At 38.8% G+C, this 22,145-nt stretch overlaps 2 protein-coding genes across 3 annotated transcripts in view; one reads left to right on the forward strand and one right to left on the reverse strand.

Moving 5' to 3' along the window:
* ABCE1 (ATP binding cassette subfamily E member 1) overlaps positions 1-2,044 on the reverse strand; it is a 37,644-nt gene extending 35,600 nt beyond the window's left edge. The window contains exon 1 of the mRNA XM_079921138.1: positions 2,036-2,044. The gene's annotated coding sequence lies outside the window, so the exon portion shown is untranslated. The remainder of the gene's footprint in view (positions 1-2,035) is intronic.
* Positions 116-22,145, forward strand: part of ANAPC10 (anaphase promoting complex subunit 10) — a 75,415-nt gene continuing 53,385 nt past the window's right edge. Inside the window, exons 1-3 of one of the 2 annotated variants that reach the window (XM_079921139.1) lie at positions 116-1,584; positions 3,769-3,895; positions 19,090-19,180. In XM_079921139.1, coding sequence (XP_079777265.1) covers positions 1,573-1,584; positions 3,769-3,895; positions 19,090-19,180 — 230 coding nt within the window. In that variant the 5' untranslated portion in view covers positions 116-1,572. Of the gene's footprint in view, positions 1,585-2,277; positions 2,380-3,768; positions 3,896-19,089; positions 19,181-22,145 lie in introns of those variants that run through there. The other variant, XM_079921140.1, reaches the window with a different exon arrangement.

A 22,145-nucleotide genomic window follows, 5' to 3' on the forward strand; every position in this document is an offset into this window, starting at 1 on the left:
AATAAAAACCTACCAGAGATGGTTAATAAGCTGATTTATATAAAAAAGTGATAAATTATAATGCATTTAAGAAAAATGAATACAGATTCTTTGTAGAACTGTTAATTAACAGTGTAAACACTATTATTAATTAAATTTCTATGTTAGTTTCAAGAATTGGCAAAAAAGAGCCCCTCCTTTTTTTTTCCATGAGAAAGACATAGCACATGAAAGCTTGGAGGGGAAGCCTGTAGTAACTGACTCCTTGAAGGTATTTCAAATCTGAAAACTGTGCTCAAAATAGGTACTCAAGGGACTTCCCTGCTGGCGCAGTGGTTAAGAATTCCCCTGCCAATGCAGGGGACACAGGTTCGATCTCTGGTGCAGGAAGATCCCACATGCTCCAGAGCAACTGAGCCGGCGAGCCACAACTACTGAGCCTGCATGCTGCAACTACTCAAGCCCGCATGCCTAGAGCCCTTGCTCCACAACAAGGGAAGCCACCACAATGAGAAGCCTGCGCACCGCAACGAAGAGTAGCTCCTGCTCGCCGCAACGAGAGAAAGCCCGCGCAGTAACGAAGACCCAACTCAGCCATAAATAAATAAACAGATATATAGATAGATATAAAAACTTATTTAAAAAATAGGTACTCAATGACCTTCACTGTCATTATTCCAGCTGAGAGGAAAAAGGAAGTGAGATATGGAAACCATCTGCAGTCTAAGACCAAAATTATTTTAACACCCTGTTCAAACATTTGAAAGGTTGCTGTTAACGAATGATGCTTATGTCATGTGAGATATTCTAACCTATGCTATTGCAGGTCATTAATTTTATAAAACATGTAAGTTGGGAGTGGTGCACAACTCTGACTTCAGAGTCTTAAATTGAAGACAATTAAAAGGGACACTAAATTAATAACTGCTTTCTCCTTACTCCACCCCAGCAATTATATTAAATATTCTTCCTAAAAAAATTTTTTTATAGGGGAGAACAAGGCTTTTCACTAAAACAAAAACAACACTCTTTGGTTCAGATACAGATAAGAGCCCTTGATTAACACTGACAAAGCATTATCGTCAAGCAAATGGTATAGAATGAATATTCTCATTATCAGGGACAAAGGTACCGAGGACTGCAACACACATACCACTGTCATAAATGCCTAGTAAGCAGTCCTGTGCAAGAGAAGGCGAAAAACCCTCAAGCAAAACAAAACACACTGTTCTTAAGGCTACTTCTCACTCTTACGATTTTACCGTAAAAAATGAGAAAACGGGCTTGCGTAGTTTATGGGGTGTGGGAATCGGCTTTAGCCGTCGTTCCTGCAATGCACGAACCACTGAAGGGAAAATAAAGGGCCTTTCAATAAAGACCTGATCGCAAGGAGTTTAAGATATGATAAAGGAAAAGACGGAGAAGTCACCAAGGGGGAAAGTGATATAAAAGTGCACCCGAAATGTTAAAGGCGTTCACCTGGGAGATTATTTGAGCTAACCCTGGTTACAGCAGAGTACACGCTGCTGTGAGCACAGTGACGTCTGGCCATCATGTCTACAGACGGGGAGTGGACAAGCAGGATTCGACTTCATGGCGGCAAAGGTAATTCACTCATTCCACAATCCCCAAACGGTGGAAGAAAAGGCTTCCAAAGGTGCCAGGGGAAGAGTGGGGGTGGTAGGGGACGCTCTGCGTTCTGAAGGCTGCTGTAAGATTCAGCCCTAGGGCAGGAGCGGGGGAAAGGGGGGACTGGAGGCTGGACCGCTGAGGGGATGGCAGCTAAGGCCATCTTCGGGTCCCCTGGCGGGGGTGGCGGGCCGCAGTGGCAGAGTGCCGAGTCAGCTGGAGAGAAGCGCGAGGCGTCCCCAGCTCTCGGCGGCGCCCGCGCTCCGGCGGTTCCAGCTGTCTCGCTCAAGCCGGCTGCCACGCGCCGCTGCCGTCTCCACCGCCGCCACCTGAGGCCTAACCAAAGGCTCTGGGAGAACGTCCCTACGGTGTGTAGACCGTGGCAGACTACAGCTAAAGGCCAAACCCTTCCAGGCTATTCACGTACCTGGAGAAACAGATTCCCCTTGCGGAGGGGAACGCAGAGGCCAAATCAGTTCTTGCTTTCACTTCTCAGCCACACAACGTGTTCCTACGGCCACTGGCCAAAATGGCGGTGCCCAGCCGCCGCCTCACGCATGCCACAGGGAGGTAGTGCGCGTGCGCGACAGGGCGCGCTGCGCGGAGCCCTGGAGGGAGGTAGGGCGAGACGGCGGAGAGTGACGTCATTGTGCTGCGACCCCAATTGACGTTGTTGGGTAAGCGAGGCGGGCCTGGGAAGCTGAGTGGGAGTGGCGCGGAACTGCAGCGGTTCCTGAAAACCTGAGTGGCGGCAAGCCGGGTCTGCGAGCTGTAAGTGCGTGGGCTTTCCCCGAAGTGGAGAATGGTTCTAGCTTAAGCAGACGGGTTCTCTTCCCCAATGTCAATCTCCTATTTCGCTCCCGATTTCCTCAAAGCTGGTGGGTCAGGAATGGATCCTTAAACGCTGCCTATTCTCGCACTTCGGGCAGAGGTGTCAAGCAGAACCCACGGAGTCTGGTCCAGACACTGCTCGTGGTGGCGTTCTCTCCTTGGCCTCAGCTCCTGAACGGTGTGGCCACGAACCCGTTCTTCTCCGAGTTCCGTGCTTTATCCACTTGGTGGCGTCCAGTACCAAGTTCGGCAGTTAAATTCTGCTCCAATAATAGAGATGGGCCATTTTTTTGGACAATTTGACATGTTTGGGTGTTTGGCAATGTGGCCACAGGTTTAATCGTCTCATCCCAGACCTTACTTAACTTGCAGGTGGCAAATACTTTACGATTGAAGCTATTCATTCATCTGTTTATTTATTCAGTAAATTGCTAATGGAGCGTTTAAACCTCAGGCCTTTCCAAAGTTTGCAGTCCAGTGTCTATTATTATTTAAAGAGTATCAACTGCTTGTGTGGAGATTAGGGAACAACTGAGATCTGACTCAGGAGGTGTCAAGGAGATGGTATACAGACCTTTTGGCACAGGTTTATAACAGCATTTACGTATAACGATGTTCAATAGCTGTAACTTTGCACTACCGAAGCAGTTTTACATGTTGTTCACAATCCACTATTTTTTTTTTCACGTTTGGATATGCCTACCAAGATTAACAAAAGATGAAGTAAACTTGTGGTTTAGAATAGGCCAGTTATTCACTTCTAGACCTTAAAGGCATTTTTCTGACTTTATGTACTATGGTAAGAGCACATATAAATGGAGCTTTTGACAACTAATGAGAAGATGTGATTTTTCTCTGCATCACTTAACGAATTATTTAAAATGTAGACCAATATTTACATATTCCTGGAATAAGAGTATTTCAGTCTGACTTTTCTAGGGAAAAACTTCATTTGGATTGGAATTTTTACTCATAGAGGTATACAACTGCATAGCATTATAGGAGTGTAGATCAAATCAACCCATTTGACAGGAAAGGAAATAAAGCCCAAGGCGAGGCTGAAGTTGACACCCTGATCCTGTGCCCTTTGACTACTATAGTCTGCTGCTTTGCACAACTTGTAAGTTATAATATGTTCTATTTTAGAAACAAAAACTGAATTCCCAAGAGTTTTTAATTACAGTGATTATGTCAACTGCTTTCGAGAAATAGATGATTAATATCCAGGATATATTAGTGATCGATTTGGCTATTAAATTTTTACTTTTATGTTTTGTAGAAAGATGCTCAGGTCTGGGTATAATGTGGATACTTTTTTTTTCTACATAGAATATTTTTAAAATGACCACACCAAATAAGACACCTCCCGGTGCTGACCCTAAGCAGTTGGAAAGGACTGGAACAGTACGGGAAATTGGGTCACAAGCTGTTTGGTCACTCTCATCTTGCAAACCAGGTAAAACAAAACAACACAAAAATGCTGTTCATAGTAACTGCTGAAAGTTTTCTTGTGCACTGGACTAACTTTAATATTCTTTCTGTTAAGATGCTTTATTTTAATTCTAAAATAAATCTAATTGGATTTTCATTTGTTATATATCTTCTCAATTGCTTTACTAGTATCTGCTTCAGTTTAACTGCACATGTCTCATAAGGTCTCTCCCTCTTTTTTTTTTTTAATATTTATTTATTTACTTAGGCTGTGCCGGGTCTTAGTTGCAGTACAGTGATTGCTGTGGCACTCGGGATCTTTAGTTGTGGCATGCAGACTTAGTTGCAGTATGCGGACTCTTCAGTTACAGCATGCATGTAGCATCTAGTTCCCTGACCAGGGATCGAACCTGGGCCCCCTGCATTGGGACCATAGAGTCTTACCCACTGGACCACCAGGGAAGTCCCTCATAAATTCTCTTTTTACCCTCTCTCTGGTATCATTCAGTTATTTGGTTAGCATTTTTTTTTTTTTTTTTTGCTATTTCTCTGGATAGGATAAGTGGTTGATACATTTTCTGAGTGATTACATATACCCAAATAACTTTATTTTACTCTTGGTTGGGATAGAATTCTTGGGTGGCAGTCCTTTTCTCTCAAAAATTTGTGGATCCTGTTTTACCATTTTCTTTTTCGTCATGTTGCAACTAAGAAGGCTATGCCTGTCTCTCACTTTCTAAGTAACTTGTTCTTTCTTTCTGGCAGCATTTAAGCTCTTTCTGTTTATTCTTAGACTTCAAGAGTTTTGCCAGGATGTGCCAGGATACATGTGTACCTTTTCTCATCTGTCTAACCTATAATTTGATGAGTATTTTGAGTCTGTAGAATCAAGCTCAGAGAAAGTTTTTTAGCTTGAGTAATGTTAATGATAATGTTATTGATTTGGTAGTCACTTTTCCCTCAGAAACTTCTCCTATTTACATGTTGTCTCCTGTAGTGTCTTCCCACTCAAGCCTCTTCTGTTTCCCCTTAAGATTCTTTTCTCTCTCTTTTTATGAGTAGCTGGGGATATACAGAAAAACTCACCCTTTTTGTGTTTATAGTTCTATGAATTTTTTTGTTTTTAATTTTTAAAAATTAATTAATTAGGGGTTCCCTGGTGGCACAGTGGTTGAGAGTCCGCCTGCCAATGCAGGGGACACGGGTTCATGCCCCGGTCCGGGAAGGTCCCACATGCCGTGGAGCGGCTGGGCCCATGAGCCATGGCAGCTGAGCCTGCGTGTCTGGAGCCTGTGCTCCGCAACGGGAGAGGCCACAACAGTGAGAGGCCCGCGTATGACAAAAAAAAAAAAAAAATTAATTAATTAATTTATTTATTTATTATTTTGGCCGCACCACGTGGCATGTGGGATCTTAATTCCCTGACCAGGGATCGAACCCAAGCCCCCTGCAGTGGAAGTACGGAGTCTTAACCACTGGACTGCCAGGGAAGTCCCATAGTTCTATGAATTTTAACAAACACATCACAAATAAAGAATATTTCTATCATTCAAAGAAATTTCCTCATGTCCCTTTGTAGTCAGTCTTCTGCCCCCTCCTAAACCCCTGACAACCTCTGATCCATTTTGTGTCCCTTTGGTTTTGCCTTTTTCAGAATGCCATATAAACGTAATCATACTTTATGTAGCTCTTAGGGTCCAGCTTCTTTCACTTAGCATAATGCATTTGTGATTGTTCTATCAGGAGTTGGTTCCTTTTTATTGCTGATTACTGTTCCGCTGTACAGATGTGCCACAATTTGTCTACCTATTCACCAGTTAATGGACATTTAGGTTTACGGTAGCAGCTTCCCAGATGGTCCCAGTGATCCTTGTTTCCTGGTATTCGTACCCTTCTGATGACCTCTGTCACATTGTGTCTGGGTTAGTCTCTGGGATGAGGAGAATATGGCAGAAATGATGGTATGTGACTTCTGAGACTAGATCATAAAAGACATTGTGGCTCTGCCTTGCTGTTATTTGGATCACGCACTCTAGGGGAAGCCAGCTGCCATTTTGTGAGGAAACAAGGGGACCTGTGGAGAGGTTGGTGTGGCAAAGAAACAGGGCCTTCTGACAATAGCCAGTGGGGAACTGAGGCCTTTTGTCAACAGTCAAATGAGTAAGCTACCTTAGAATGGATTCTCCAGCTCTAGTCAAGCTTTTAGATAATTACTTCAGATAACTTGACCGCAAACTCATGAGAGTCCCAGAGCCAAGCTGCGCAACCAAGCTGGTCCCAAATTCCTATCCCACAGAAATTGTGAAGTGATGCATGTTTGGTGTTTTAAGGCGCTAAGTTAACTAAGATAAGGTTGCTTCCAATATTTGGTGATTATGGATGAAGCTGCTATAAACATTCATGTACTGGTTTTCTTGTGGACATATATTTTCATTTTTCTTGAGTAAATACTTACAAGTAGAATTGCTGGGTTCTATTGTTTTTATTTCTTCCTTTGCATTAGCTAAGACTTGCAACATGATGTTGCATAGGAGTGGCAAAAAGGGATATCCTTGCCTTATTCCTGATCATAGTGGGAAAACTTCTATTTTCTCACTATTATATATGATGTTAGCTGTTGTTTTTTTGTAGATAATATAAAGTTGAAGAAGTTCCATTATATTTCTAGTTTGCTAATAGATTTTGTCTTGAATGGATGTTGGATTTGTCAAATGTTTTCTCAACATCTAATGATATGATCATGTGGTTTTTCTCCTTTAGCCTGTTGTTTGTTTTGATGGATTACATTAGTTAATTTTAGAATGTTGAAACAGCTGTGCATACCTGGAATAAATTCCAATTGATTGTGGTAAATAATTCTTTTTATACATGGATTCAATTTGCTAATATTTTCTTGACAATTTTTGCATCTGTGTTCATGAGAGATATTGTTCTTTAATTTACCTTTCTTGTGATGTCTTTGTCTGATTTTGTTATTAGGGTAATGTTGCCTTTATAGAGTCAGTTAGAAAGTATTCCCTCTGATTCTATTTTCTGGAAGAGATTATGCAGACTAGGTATTATTTCTTCCTTGAAAGTTTGACATAAGTCACCAGTGAAACCATCTAGGCCTGGTGATTGCTTTTGGAAGGGTATTAATTTTTTATTCAATTTTTGTAATAGATATAGGCTTATTCAGATTATCTGTTTCTTCTTGTGTGAGTTTTGGTAGATTGTGTCTTTCAAGGAATTGGTCCATTTTATTTATCAAATTTGTGGGCATGAAGTCTATAATACTCCTTTATTACCCTTTTTATTGTCCATGGGATCAGTAGTGATGGCCCCTCTTTCATTTTTTATATTAGTAATTTGTGTCTTCTTTCTTTTTTTCTTGGTTAGCCTGGTTAGAGGTTTATTGATTTTATTGACCTTTTCAAAGAACCAGCTTGTGGTATTGGTAATTTTTCTCTATTAATTTGCTGTTTTTAGTTTCATTGATTTTTTTCTTTGATTTTTATTATTTCTTTCTTCTGCTTGTTTTGGATTTAATTTGCTTTTCTTTTTCTAGTTTTCTAAGGTGAATGCTTAGATTATTGACTTTAGAGCTTTCTTCTTTTCTAATATATATGTAGTTCATGCTATAAATGCTAAATTTCAGAAAGCAGTGCTTTCTGTTAATGATTTCTAGTTTAATTCTGCTGTGGTCTGGGAGCACACTTTGTGTGATTTCTATTCTTTTAAATGTTTTTATTGTGTTTTATAGCCCAAAATGTGGTCCATTTTCGTTAATGTTGCATGTGAACTTGAGAAGAATTGTGTATTCTGCTGTCATTGGATGAAGTAATCTATAAATATCAGTTTGATCTAGCTGATTGACTGTGCTGTTCAGTTCAACCATATACTTGCTGATTTTCTGCCTGATGGGTAAACGTTAAGATTCAGAGGCTAAAATTTCTTTAGTGTCTTTGTTTTTGTCTCCTTGTTATCTTTGGATTTCCCTAGAGACTCCTTAAATGGCATCTAAACTTGCAGTTTTTTGAATTTAACCTCCTGATATTATGTTGGAGCCCTGTTGATATGGTGGTAAGTTATGGGGGGAATGGAAGTGTTCTATAATCCTTTGATTAGATCTCAGTCTTTTAGTGGGCCTGTGTTCATGGCTGTGACCTTACAAGCACTTCTCAACTTTTCTTTCCCCACTTAGATGAGACAGGAAGGCTAGAGGGGGATGGAGTTGGGTATTTTCCCTCCCCCATGTCAGGCTCTGGTAAAACCCATGTTGCTTAGGTTCTGCTAAAACAGTTTTCCTTTAAGTCAGGCCTTTGTTAAAGGGGAAGAAAATGCTTTTGGTTTATTTCATAAAGATTACTTTCCCCCTCTATCTGCAGGAAGCACTGGAGAATTTTCTCTGATCTTTACCCTGAAGAGAACCTGGTGGGGCTCCTAGAGGTAAAACTCATGAAAATGTGGAGTCCTCTCTAAGGCTGGGCTTCCAGGAGCTTTTAATCTCTCAAGCTAGTCTGTACTCAGTCTCTAGCAATTAGTGAATGAACAATTACTCAATTACTCTTTAAGTTTTCCTACCAGTTGCTAACTCTAGTGGTGGTTTCTGCTCCTGGTAAGATGTGATTCTGTTTTCTGTTCTCTTCAGTTTTTTGGATGGTGGTTTGCCCTGTGACCTCTTTGGGACCTAAGAAAAATTATTGGTTTTCAGTTAGTTCAGCTTTTTTGTTGTTGTTGTGAGGATGAGAGTGACATTGTCCAAACTCTTTACATGTCACATCGGAAACTAGAAGTTCTTCCTTTTACTTTTAAACTGTATATATCTTTTTATTTGAAGTGGATTTCTTATAGACAGCATATTATTGGGTCTTACTTTTTAAAATCCAGTCTGACATTCTTTATCTTATAATTGGGAGTATTTAGACCATTTACACCTAATGTACCTACTGATGTAATTAGATTTAAAACTACGACCTTGGAATTTGGGGGGTTTTGTCCATTTATTCCCTCTTTTTTAAACCTGATTTTGGATAAATTCAGTATTTTTTATGATTCTGTTTTATCTCCACTATTGACTCATTAGTTATACATCCTTTTTGAAATTTTTGAGGGATTGCCCTAAGGATTACACTGTACATCTTTAATTGTCACAGTTTACCTTCAAGTAATATTATACTACTATAGATATGGTATACAAATCCTTCAGTATACTTCCAATTAATGCCCATGCTTTATGCCATTTTTGTTATGTATTTTATTTTTGCATATTTTAAACCCCCAGAATATATTGTTGCTATTTTTGTTTTAAAAGATCAGTTATATTTTGGAGTGATTAAAAAACAAACTTTATGCTTACTTTAACGTTTTCAATTTGGGGAACTTTTTATTGTTTTGAATAGATCCAGGTTTCTGTCTGGTATCATATTCCTCCTGTCTGAAGAACTTTCTTTACATTTTTTGTGTTGCAGGTCTGCTAGCACTGTTTGGTTGAAAAAAATTTCATTTTGCTTTTATTACTGTCATATATGTTCCCTGCATGAAATTCTAGGTTAGCAGGTTTCTCCTTTTACTACTGTAAAAATGTCATTCTGTATCTTCTGGCTTGCATAGTTTCTGAAGAAAAGTCTGCTGTAGTTAATGTGGCTTTTTTCCTAGCTGGCTTTAAGATTTTATCGTTAATTTTCAGCAATATAAACATTATGTGTCCACGTGTATGCGTGTGTGTGTGTTTAATCCTGCTTGAGATCCACTGAGATTCTTGGATCTTCTGGTTTAATGTCTTGCATTACTTTATGAAAATTCATGGCCATTATTTCTTCAAGTATTTCTTTTGCCCCATCCTCATCCTTCTGGGAATCCAATTATACATATGCTAGACCATTTAATTTGCTAGACCATTTGGTATTTGTCCCCTTGCTTTTAGGTGCTCTATTTTTTGTTTTTTCTTTTTTTTTCTCTTTGTGTTTTGCTTTGGGGTTTTTTAATTGGCCTAGCTTCAAGTCTACTACTTCTTTCTTTGGCATTATTGAGTCTACTAATGATTCTGTCTACGGAATCTTTCATCTCTGATATGGTGTTTTTTATTATGGCTTTTTCATTTGACTCTTAAAGGAGTTTTCTCCTATGTTGAAATTCCCTGTCTTTTCCTGCATTTCATCTACCTTTTCCCCTAGATTCTTTAACGTATTAATCATAGCTATTTAAAGTCCCCATTTGTTAGTTTCAACATCTGGTTCATCTCTGAGTCTATTTCTAGTGATTGCTTTATCTTTTGATAATATTTGTTTCTCTTGCTTGTTTGTGCGTCATAAATGTTTACTGAATGCCAAACATCACATATAGATTAGTAGATACTGAGAAAAATGGTATTTATACTTTGAAATGGATACCTGTTTTCCTCTGTCAGCCTTTTATAGTGGGGGTTGTGTTAGTTAGGAATTGAGCTGGGTTTGAGTTTGTTTGTTTTATTATGGTTACTTTCAATATCACAGGCTTCAAATTCCTCTAAAGATGCCCAGTACTTATGGCGGGGCTGTTGTGCCAGAGGAGTTTTCTTAATGTTCCTCCTCCACAATCATTTTCAGTTATCTCTGTATCCCTGTGCTTCAGAGGGTGTCTCTCTCCATCCTCTTGCCCTGCCTCCAGCAGTAAAATGCGATGGTTGTAACTCAGTGCAGGGGATCAGAGGCAGGATTTCTTCTCTGTTTTCCTGGTCTAGCTTCAATCCTAGACAGCCCTTGCATGTCTGACCTCCAGGTTGGGACTTTCTCAGCATTTTGGTCCCTCCTACCTATGATAGTGAAACTCTGGACTTTCCTAGGAGAGAGTTTTCTGCCCCATCCCCAGAGGAAGGAGTGTTTTCTGCTTCTTCCCCAAGTGTAGAGTGTTTTTTCTTTTACTTTTCTCCCAGCAAGGATAGGTCTGTGCGGTTGGGGTTTTTGCTTTTCCTGCAGTGGCAGTCTGTCCCCTCCTCCAGGCATGTACCACTGACGTAGGCTTTCCAATCTCTTGTTTTCCCCAAAAAATGTCCTCTAATGTGTACAGTGAGGCCCTTAGAAAAGAGTCTGAGAGTCAGAGTGAGTTCACCTTGTGTTTGTGACTCCCAGGGCTGCTATACTTTTATGATAGCCCATGCTTAGCCTTTAGCAATTTGTTGAAATTCTACCTGATTTCTCCTTCTATGTTTATTTGCTCGCTGATCCTTCCTTCCATGCTCTACCACAGTTGGGACAGGCTGCCCATCCTTTCTCTCCTAACCTGGGAGCTGACCCTTCTTGGATTTCAGGATATCTGGTTGCTGCGTGATTTTAAGCACTCATGTTTTCAAGAAAAATTATGAGTTTGTAGTTTATCTAGCCTTTTCTTGTTGTTTGAGTGAGGATGGTGCCTTTTTCTAGCTTCATGTATCCTAGACTGCTTCAGAAGTTTCTAATATTCTTTTTTTTCTTATTTTTTAATTTTTAAAAAAAATTTAAATTTTTGGCTGTGTTGTGTCTTCATTGCTGCACGCAGGCTTTCTCTAGTTGCGGCGAGTGGGGGTTACTCCTCCTTGCGGTGTGTGGGCTTCTCCTTGCAGTGGCTTCTCTTGTTGCGGAGCACAGGCTCTAGGTACACAGGCTTCAGTAGTTGTGGCACGCGGGCTCAGTAGTTGTGACACACGGGCTCTAGAGCGCAGGCTTAGTAATTGTGGCACATGGGCTTAGTTTCTCTGCGGCATGTGGGATCCCCCCGGATCAGGGCTCGAGCCCGTGTCTGCTGCATTGGTAGGTGGATTCCTAACCACTGTGCTACCAGGGAAGCCCTCTAATATTCTTTATAGCACCAAATATTTCTGTGAATTTGCTCAAGTTGAGTATCTTCTATTGCTTTACTGAGTAGCATAATTCGACTGGTGCCATACTGATGTCAGTAACAGGGTAAGAATCAGTGCCAGTTCACATTCTTTTATGCTGTGGGGCTTGGCAGAGGACAACACCTAGAAGTTACTGGTCCCCTGAAGATGCCCCACTGCTCTGACATCTTGGAGGTGCAGAAGAGAACAATGGCTGACACTACCAGAAGAATGGTGGGGATCACTTAAAAATGTGTTGGGTATGAAAGTCTTGAAATTCATCATTGTGCTGTCACACATTTTACTTCTGTGATTTTCAGCTTTGTGTTCATCAGTGAAATATAATTATATGATTATCATTTTGCATGTTATGAATGACTGAATAGTCTTTATTAATGCGAAACAGCATGAGAAAGTTAGTTGTTTAACCTTTACTTAACCTTACTTCTTTATGGTCAGATATTTTTCAGTTCAAGTCAGCAGACAGTTGCTGAAATCTGTAACACTGTTAGAGATTAAAAAATAAAAAAGACACACAGACCTTGTTGTCAAGGAGTTCACGATCTAATGGAGGAATTGTATCTTTAAATTAGTCATTATTATACAATGTAATAATTTATGACTTTTATTTGATGCTTCCTAAGAGAGGTTCTGTTGTAAGTACTTTGCATGTATAAAATAAACAACTGTCTCAGTAAAGTCTCCAAAAGTCGTATGAAGTATTTACTGTTATTTTTTATCATTTTCCAAATGAGGAAACTGTAGTACAGACAGATTAAGCAGTTTGGCAAATATCCCCTAATAAGTGGGAATGCTGGGACTCAAGGCAGTCAGGCTTTCACTAGGTCGTACTGCTTCCCTCTAAGCATGGGCTCAGTGCAGTAGTGGGCCAAAGGAGAAAGTGATTGACACTGCTTCAGAGGATCAGGGAAGTCTTCATGGAGATGATGCGTATCTGGCATGATGGGGCAAGGTAGAATTTCACTGGGGAAGGACATAAAGGCAAGAGGAACAGTATGTGCAAAGGTGTATAGCTAAGCAAAACATGGTTCTTTCGAAGAATTGTGAGTAGTCAGTAAGACTAGAACAGAGGGAAGTGGCATAGGTGAAACTAGCTAGTTAGGAAGAGGCCTGATCATAGGGGGCTTTGTTAAACAGTTCATACCTGGGAGTTCCCTGGTGGCCTAGTGGTTAGGATTCTGGGCTTTCACTGCTGTGGCTTGGGTTCAATCCCTGGTCAGGGGACTGAGATCCCGCAAGCTGCGCAGCATGGCCAAAAATATAAAATTAAAAAAAAAAAGTTCATACTTTATTGTACAGAGAGTATGAGCCATTGAGTAATTTAAAGTAGCAGAATGAAACAGTGTTTGTTCACATTTGAGAACTGTGAAGGATGGACTGAAGTGAGGCAAGATTAGAGGTAAAGAAATGAGTTAGGAGATATGCAGTAATTCAGGTGAGCACTGATATAAGGGAGAATTTTAATAAACTTTCAAAATGTTAGTATCAGTCTTTGGGAGATACAGATGTACCTCACTGCTACAGTATGGTTGGTGGTAGATGGCTTTGCAAAATTATTATTTTATCTTTGGAAATGCTGGTTCAATATTTCACTCAGATTAAAGTTGGAATGTATTTAGTAGATTCAGCTTAATTGAATACGCATCAGAAAACAATTCCACAGTTCAGCACAATTGTCAGTCTCTGCCCAAGAGACTGGAAAAACTAAAGGTCAGATTTGTGTGGTTGCCGGCATGATACCAGAGTCTTATTATAATAATTTAATCATTTAATTTAATAAGCATCAAATGCATACCATGTTGGGAAAGAAGATTAGGAGAAAAATAGGTACATTTTCTATGTTTGACTCTATGCGTGATATTTTATAAGCCGACAAAAATAAGGGATTTGATGAGGCTGTATTTTGTGAATACCTAGAACATACTTTCCACTTGATCCATATCTTCTACCAAGACATTGCCTTTATGAGTTAATTTTGAGAGGCATAATTGGGTGGTGTAAGTTCTATTTTTCTTAAAAAAAAAAAAACCTGACGAAATTTTTATTTTCTTTTCATGCTATAACTGACAGTTATGATCATTGAGTTAAAGAATTTCTGAGTTGAATAGCAATATGTGCTTTGGAGAAAATAAAACAGCAATATAATAAATAGATCAAGGAGGACCTCTCGTGGGAAGTGAAATTTGCACTGACATGTAGATGTTAAGAAGAATCCACTATGCAAAGATTTCAGAGAAGAAGCTTCCTGACACAGGGAACACCTAGTTAAAAGGCTCTAAGCTAACTGGTTTGGCATGTTCGAAGTTCAGAAAGAAGGCTAGTGTGGCTGGAGAGTTGTAAGGAGGTTAAGTGGTAGAAGATGACATTGGAGATATAATTAGACATGGGTCAGATTATGTGAACTCTGGTAGGCCTTGGAAAAGAATTTGGATTTTAAGTACAAAGAGAAATCACTAGAGATATTAAGCAGGGAAGCGAGATGATCTGATACAGAATTTTTAAAAGATGTTTAGGTTAACTGAGTTATTATATGAGTTAATAAATATTTCATGATTTAATATATATAAAATGCTTAGAAATGTGCATGGCACATATTAAATGTGATATCAGTGTTTGCTATTATTATTAATTTATTGATATGGGTTAATCTTTTAGATATATTAAATGAAAAGAAAAATGCAAAGTGTAGAAGTATGTATAATATGCCATCATTTGTGTAGAGAGGAAAAAAGAATATATATATTTGCTTACATCTGTGCAAGGGTATGTAAGATACTGATAACTTGGATTATATTTGGAGAAGGCAACTAGATGCTGGGGGGAGAGAGACTTCACCATGTTCTTTTTTGTACCTTGTGAATTTGATCTAAAATGAATATACTACTTAGTCCAAAAATAAAACATAAATTAAATCTGTTTTGCTTAAATTTTTTGAAAACTCCGCACTTAATTTTTTTAATTAGTGTAAATTATTATGATTTTAATCAGGAAAAACAATACCAGATAGGTTTCCGTTATCTGGAATGGCTGGATGATATAGGATTTCCAGATAAATTTGCTGAGGAGCAAAGAGGAGGTGGATTCAGGCTTTTACAGTGTAAAAGAGTAGTGTGAAGAACAATTAACAAAGGCCTTCATAGGAGGTAAGGCAGCTGACTGAGAAATGTTGAGTGTGATGAGAATTCAGGAGAGCTTCTACTTCATGAGGTACAAAAATGATTAAAGGGGATTCCACAGTCATTTTCTTGGTGACCTTAACTAAAAGGGCAGTGGCTGTACTGGTTCTAAGGCAAGGGGGGTATCCCTATGTCACAGGGTCCAGTTGCTGGCTATAATACCCTATGGGTCAATGGTGGGCCCCATGTTTTTGGGTGAGTAACTCAAGGACATTCTCTTCCCCTTTTCATATACAAAAAGGAAAACAGGAATCTGATAATTGGGATGCCCAAAGGCAGGTGGGCTTATCAAACTCTCCTTTAAGGCCTTGATGGCTGTGTCCTCCTGTTCTTCTCATAAAATTGGGTCAGGGCTGTTATCATTAAGTAAAACATATAGAGGCTTTGGCCATAAAAGAGAAATTTGGAGTCCAATTTCAGCAATAACCAGCTAGCCCGAGAAAACCTTGCAGTTGGCACTTAAGGGTTTTGGGAAACTTAGGACACCATGAAATCTATTGGGATCTAGGTGTAGCCCTTGTTCTGATTTCAGATGTCCTAAATATCAAACCTGAATTTGGGCCAACTGCAATTTTTCTTTGGCAATCTTACGTCCCATTAAGGCTGAAAGCTTTAGCAGGTGGATGCCATTTTCCTGTGAGGAAGCTCTAGAAGGAGAACAAAGAAGCAAATCATTCACATATTGCCACAAAGTAGAACCCCTAGGGAGTTTTATGTCGTCCAGATCAGCTTTTAGCATTTGTGAGAAAACAGGACTCTCAGTAAAACCCTGAGGCATTACTATCTAGGTGAATTGTATTTCTTTCCAAGCGAAGGCAAAAAGGTGTGGGCTTCAACTGGAATACTAAAGAATGCACTGCATAAATCAATTACAGTTAAGAATTTACTCATGGTAGCAATGGGCATTAGTAACATGTGAGGGTTAGGAACAACAGGGTGTCCAGGGATAAATAACAATGTTGTTTATTGCTGGTAGGTCCACCCTTAGGTTTTCTCACCAGTAAAATGGGAGAGTTACAGGGACTAGTAAAAGGGATAATGAGGCCTTGAGCCTTGTAATCTTACATTATGGGCTTTATGGCTTGAAAGACTTTCTTACTTATAAGGTATTGATTAATTCCTGGAAGAGGTTTTGAGGGGTCTGTTTGAATCTTGATGGGAGGTGTGCTGTGAATTTTGTTAACGTCAGTTGGAGATTTTGCCCATAAGGAGGGTGGTAGCTGATAATAGGGACAAATGATCAGTGTTTCTGGAATCTGCTCTACTACCATCAAAGATGGAACAAATAAAAGATGTCAGAGGGTCATTTAGTTCACCTGGTTGTTTATTCTGATGACTACCATCAGTTTCTAAAATTATTTTCCCCTTTTGGGAGAAATTCTGGCATGATAATTCTCTAAGAAGTTTCGACCTAATAAATGAATAAGGATGGATGAACTGAGGGGAAAGAAAAGTGTCCAACTCTCAAAGGACCTAAACAAAAGGGAACGAGTTCAGAAACAGGAACCTCTTGAGGATCATTAGAGAGTCCCACTATTTGAATTGTTTTAGTTCTCTGGGGCGGGGGCTGTTTTATAGTAGTGGGGTTTAGAGTGTGGCTTCAGTGTCAGGACTGGAAGAGATTCCTTCCCAGTCTAGAGAAATGTTTCTCCAAACTGATTGAGAGCATTGGGAAGAGCCCTATAGTTCCTCAGAGCCCTGTCATTGAGAATTGGGAGGACGTTGGAGAGGCTGGTTAGAGGGCTGAAGGCACCTGAAACGCTTAAATTTGTAACAGTGTTTTTTCCAATGTCCTGACTCTTCGCAATAATAGTAGAAACTAGGAGGGTTTTGGTTCTGTTTAGGAGTCTTCATTTGCTGGAATTGAAAATTAAGAATTTAGGCGGTCTTCCTTTGAGGTGACTCATCTAAAATGCCAGAGAACTGGTTTACCAGATTAACTAAATCTGGAGTGAACATAGTTTCCCATTCCATCCTGGTCCTTTTTATTAGACAGGAAGGGTCCCAGTTCAGCCTATTAATAAACATAGTTAAAAACGACCTGGGTGGAATCAATATCTGAAGGAAGACCAGAATTTTCTTCAAAAACAATTAGAAGTTGATTGTAGTAATCATAAACAGGTTCCTCAGACTTTTGTCTGCAAGTCTGAATTTTGTTCCAATCAACAGACTTTGGAAAAGCCTCAGGAATTGCTCGATGAAGTTGCCTAGCGATTGTTCAAGCCTGGTCATATGATAATAAGTTGGTGGACTGGTCTCCCAGTTGTAATTCTAGAGAACATTCAGGATTTTTCCAATTAGCAGTTTTCAGTTGCTGGGCCTGGCCGTCACCAAAAAGCTATGAACTAGTTGATAGGAGTCAGAGAAACCAGGTTGATAAGTTTTAATGACTGTATTAAATTCCTCAGCAAATATGTGAGGATCTTCAGTTACTTTGGGAAAATTTTGAATATGGCTTGCGGTTCAGCTTTGGTCCAGGGAAATACGAAATTAAGGGTCTAGCCTCTGGATCCTTTGAAGGCTTAATATTAAAGGGGCAGGTTCTGACAAGTTCAGAGGAAAAGGGAGTTGGGAAAGTTTAAGAGAAAAGGGGAAGGTTAGTGAGAGAATTAGTATGGAGGAATTGAAGGAATAGAGCAGGTGTAGGCAGCACAGAAGGGAAGGAGGAAGAGGGAGCCAGAGGTGGAGTCTGGCCACCAGCAGCTGAGGGAGGGAGAGAAGACGATGCCTGAGGTGGCGCCTCAGACAGCCAAGGAAGATAGAGCCTGAGGCTCCAGGAGCCATTGTATCTTTCTTTAATCATTTGTTCGCCTCAGTTAATCTTAAAATTTTATTTTGCAGAGAGGCAATTTTAGACCCCTGATAATGTTGAGAAGCTTCAAAATACCAATCAAACTAAGCATTGCACTCAGTTCTGGAAATTTTTGAGCTATTGTAGTCCATTTCAGTGCTAAGGAAATTAAGTTAGGGATTTCAAAAGTTCTTTGTAATAGCCATTTCTATTCTACATTGCTTTTGGTCAAGTTGGTCCATTTAGTTAGAAATGTGCCTGAGGAAGGACCTTGGCTTTTAAACAAAATCATCTGGAGTCCTCCTAGGGGGTGGGTACCCTCAAAATGTTTAGATAACTAGGATCTCATTTCTCAGTTTTTCTCTGGAGTAAAAGAACGATTTCCAAACAGCTTACAGCACAAACTGCTCAATTCAAACAGCTTGCAGGCTAATCCCAGCCAGTTCGAAGAAGACAGCTTGGTTTTAGAAGGAGCCAGGCCAAAGACTTTTATTACAGCCAATTTCCATAGGACAGCCCCTTCCAAAGGAGGAGGATGAAGAAAACTGGAACAGTTTCAGAGAAACAGCCCCTGTTGCCGAATGAATGGGCCAAAGGTGTTTTCAGTCAGATTTGGTTGAAACAGTCTGATCTCAAAATTAGACTGACCTGCCAAATGAGTACTCATATACAAAACAAAGCCTTAACCAAAGAGATGAAACCTTAAAATAGATCCCGAGTAAAGCCTGGAGAGCTTCAAATGCAAAGAGGGCGTGTGCTGAGATCCAAGAGAAAGACTTTCAAACTCCAGGGTCAGTGAGAAAGCAGTGAGTGACAGTGGGTTCAATGGTGGGTACTGCACCTGTTTGCTTGCCAGCCTTGGAACCATTGGGGGTCTTTTCTCGTCCCCGTAGAGGCCACCAACATGTTGATCTGAAATAAATAGTCTGCCAGATATTGCTCCAGCAAAGATGGGTTTACTTAGGATCAGCAGAGAATTGCAATTCAGAGTCTGCAACCATGGCAAGCCAAGTGCAAGTTTCCACACTGAAGTGAAGTAGCACACTTTTACAGAGAGGAAAAGGAAGTTGGGAAGGCTATAGTAAACAGAGAGGCGGTGGCTTTTCATTGGCTGAGTCCTTGCCAAGAAAGGAGACTTTCTTCTTCTTCTTGGGCTCCGTTATGGTCACAGGGTGTGAGAACTTCCCCTTCTGGTCTCCCAAATCTGTTTAATTGAGATTTCTGTTTATTAATTTTTTATGCTTCTGAGAAGTGAGGTCTGGTTAAGAGGATTGAAGAGTTTTGGTTAATTTAAATTTCACAGTACTCACTATCCTCTTTATCAAACTTTCTGGACAAATATATGTGGTAATTTTGTATTTTGAATATATGGCTCTTTCTTTATCATGAGAATTTATTGTCACTCGTGGTGCTTTCAGGATTTGGAGTGGATCAATTACGAGATGACAATCTAGAAACTTATTGGCAGTCAGATGGCTCCCAGCCTCATTTAGTGAACATCCAATTCAGGTAATATATTTTTGAATTTTTCAATTTATATAGGTTATAAGTAGACAAAGAAATTGATTTTATTTACATAAAATTTAAAGAAATATAGAAATTATATTGAAATGCACTTAACTCTGCTTTTTATAAGCCTTAGAGATTACTTTTTGACTCAACTAGATTATGTTTTAAGTTTATTGTCTTATCCTTTATGAATTCTTTTTTTAATCAACATTTTTTATTGAAGTATACTTGATTTACAATGTTATGTTAATTTCTGTTGGACAGCAAAGTGATTCAGTTATACATATATATACATTCTTTTTTTTAAATATTCTTTTCCATTATGGTTTATCATAGGATATTGAATATAGTTCTCTGTGCTATACAGTAGGACCTTGTTGTTTCCTTTATGAATTCTTTGTGGTACTTTACGCAGTTCCTTTTATGTAGATATTTCTCATATATACTTTTCAATATCATTTATTTCAGAAAAGTATGCTTTGCTTATGACCCAATGCAATGCCTTAATGCATTGCGTTAAGTACACCAGGAGTGATGATAAAAAATTTATTCTAACTTATTACTTCTAAGGACACTTTCAGTTTTGAAATGCTTACTTTTGGGGGGAAATGGAAAACCGCCATATGTTTGTCATTTGCTTTGAATTTATTGACAGATGGAAACCAGTTAACTTGCTTATCTTGCTCCATTTACACCATCTATTTTAACATTCTGTAGCATTGTATTTCTGGTTTGTTTTTATTGTCCTAGGATATAGATCAGCACATTTCTTATGAAAAAGCCCAATAGCAAATATTTTAGGCCTTGTGTGCTAGCTGGTCTGTGTTGCAGCTACTCATTAATGTCATTATAGCATGAAAGCAGCTGTAGGCAATGCATGATGACTGAATTTAGCTGTTCTAATTAAACTTTATCTTACAAATGTAGGTGGTGGGCAGGTTTCAGCCAGTCGGCTGTAGTATGCCAATTCCTGTCCTAGGGTATTAAATATGTATACACCAGAAATGAAGGTAACAGCTAATATTTTTTTAAAGACTTTAAATACCAGATATTTTGCTAAATGCCTTCCCTATTTATTTCCTTTAGCCTTTACAGCTATTTTTATCTTTATTTTGTAGTCTTAGAAGCAGAGATTTAGATAAATCTCTTGTAACTTGCTCTAGGTGTCTCATATAAGTTGAATCATAAAATATTTGTCCTTTTGTTTCTCGCTTAACTTAGCATAATGTTTTCATGGTCCAGCCATGTTGTAGCATATATCAGAATTTCATTCCTTCTGAATAATATTCCATTGTATGTATATAGCACATTTTGTTTATTATCAATGGACATTTGGATTGTTTCCATCTTATGGCTATTGTGACTAATGCTGCTATGAACATGATGGACAAATATCTATTTGAGTCCTGGCTTTCAGTTCTTTTGCACATATACCCAGAAGTAGAATTGCTGGATCAAATGGTGATTCTATGTTTAATTTTTCGAAATACCACCATACTGTTTTCCACAGCAGCTGCACCATTTTACATCCTGAACAGCAATATACAAGAGTTCTGATTTTTCCACATCCATACCAACACTTGTTTTCTATTTTTTGATAATAGCCATTGTAATGGGTGTGAAGTGGTATCTCATGGTTTTGATTTGCATTTCTCTAACGATTAGTGATGTTGAGCCTCTTTTCATGTGCTTATTGGCCATTTGATATCTTTTTTGGAGAAATGGCTAAGTCCTTTGCCCATTTTTGAATTGGGTGTTTTGGTTTTTTGTTGATTTTTAGGAGTCCTATATGTATTTTGGATATTAGTCCCTTATCAGATACATGATTTCCAAATATTTTCTCCCATTCTGTAGATTGCCTTTTTATAAAAGTGCTTAATTTTGATGAACTCATTTTGTCTATTTTTTATGCCTTTGTTGTCATATATCCTTGTTTAGTTTTTAAATCCTTTTTTATAAGTTACTGGTTTTGAGTTACTAATATTTTGTTGAAAAATTTTATGTTTATATTCTTGAGGGATATTAGTTTATCATTTTCATTTATTGTAATATCTTAGTCTGATTTTATTACTGGGTAATATTGGCCTGATAAAATGAGTTGGGAAGTGTTTCTGCCTCTATTTTTCTTTTTCTTTTTTTTAAACCATTTTTTAAAAATTGAAGTATAGTTAATTTACAATGTTGTGTTAGCTTCAGGTGTACAGCAAGGTTATTCGGTTTTACATATATATATATATATTCTTTTTCAGATTCTTTTCCATTATAGGTTATTACAAGACATTGAATACACTCTGTGCTATACTGTAGGCCCTTGTTTATCTATTTTATACATAGTAGTGTATATATGTTGATCCCAAACTCCTAATATATCTTCCCTCCCCTCCCCCCCAACCCCAGTATCCCCTCTGGTAACCGTAAGTTTGTTTTCTATGTCGGTAAGTCTATTTGTTTTGTAAATAAGTTCATTTATACCATTTTTAAGATTCCACATATAAGTGATATCATATGATCTTTGTCTGACTTACTTCCCTTGATACAATAATCTCTAGGTCTATCCATGTTGCTGCAAATGGCATTATTTCATTCTTCTTTATGGCTGACTAATTTTCCATTGTGTATATATACCACATCTTCTTTATCCATTCATCTGTCTTTAGATATTTAGGTGGCTTCCATGTCTTGGCTATTGTAAATAGTGCTGTAGTGAACATTGGGATGAATGTATCTTTTTGAATTACAGTTTTCTCCAGATATATGCCCAGAAGTGGGATTGCTGGATCATATGGTAACTCTATTTTTAGCTTTTTAAGGAACCTCTGTACTGTTCTCCATAGTGGCAGCACCAATATACATTCCCACCAACTGTGTAGGAGGGTTCCTTTTTCTACACACCCTCTCCAGCATTTATTATTTGTAGATTTTTCTAATGATGGCCATTCCAACTGGTATAACGTGATACCTTATT

This window comes from Stenella coeruleoalba (genome assembly GCF_951394435.1).
Source record: "Stenella coeruleoalba genome assembly, chromosome: 4".
Taxonomy (NCBI): Eukaryota; Metazoa; Chordata; class Mammalia; order Artiodactyla; family Delphinidae; genus Stenella; species Stenella coeruleoalba.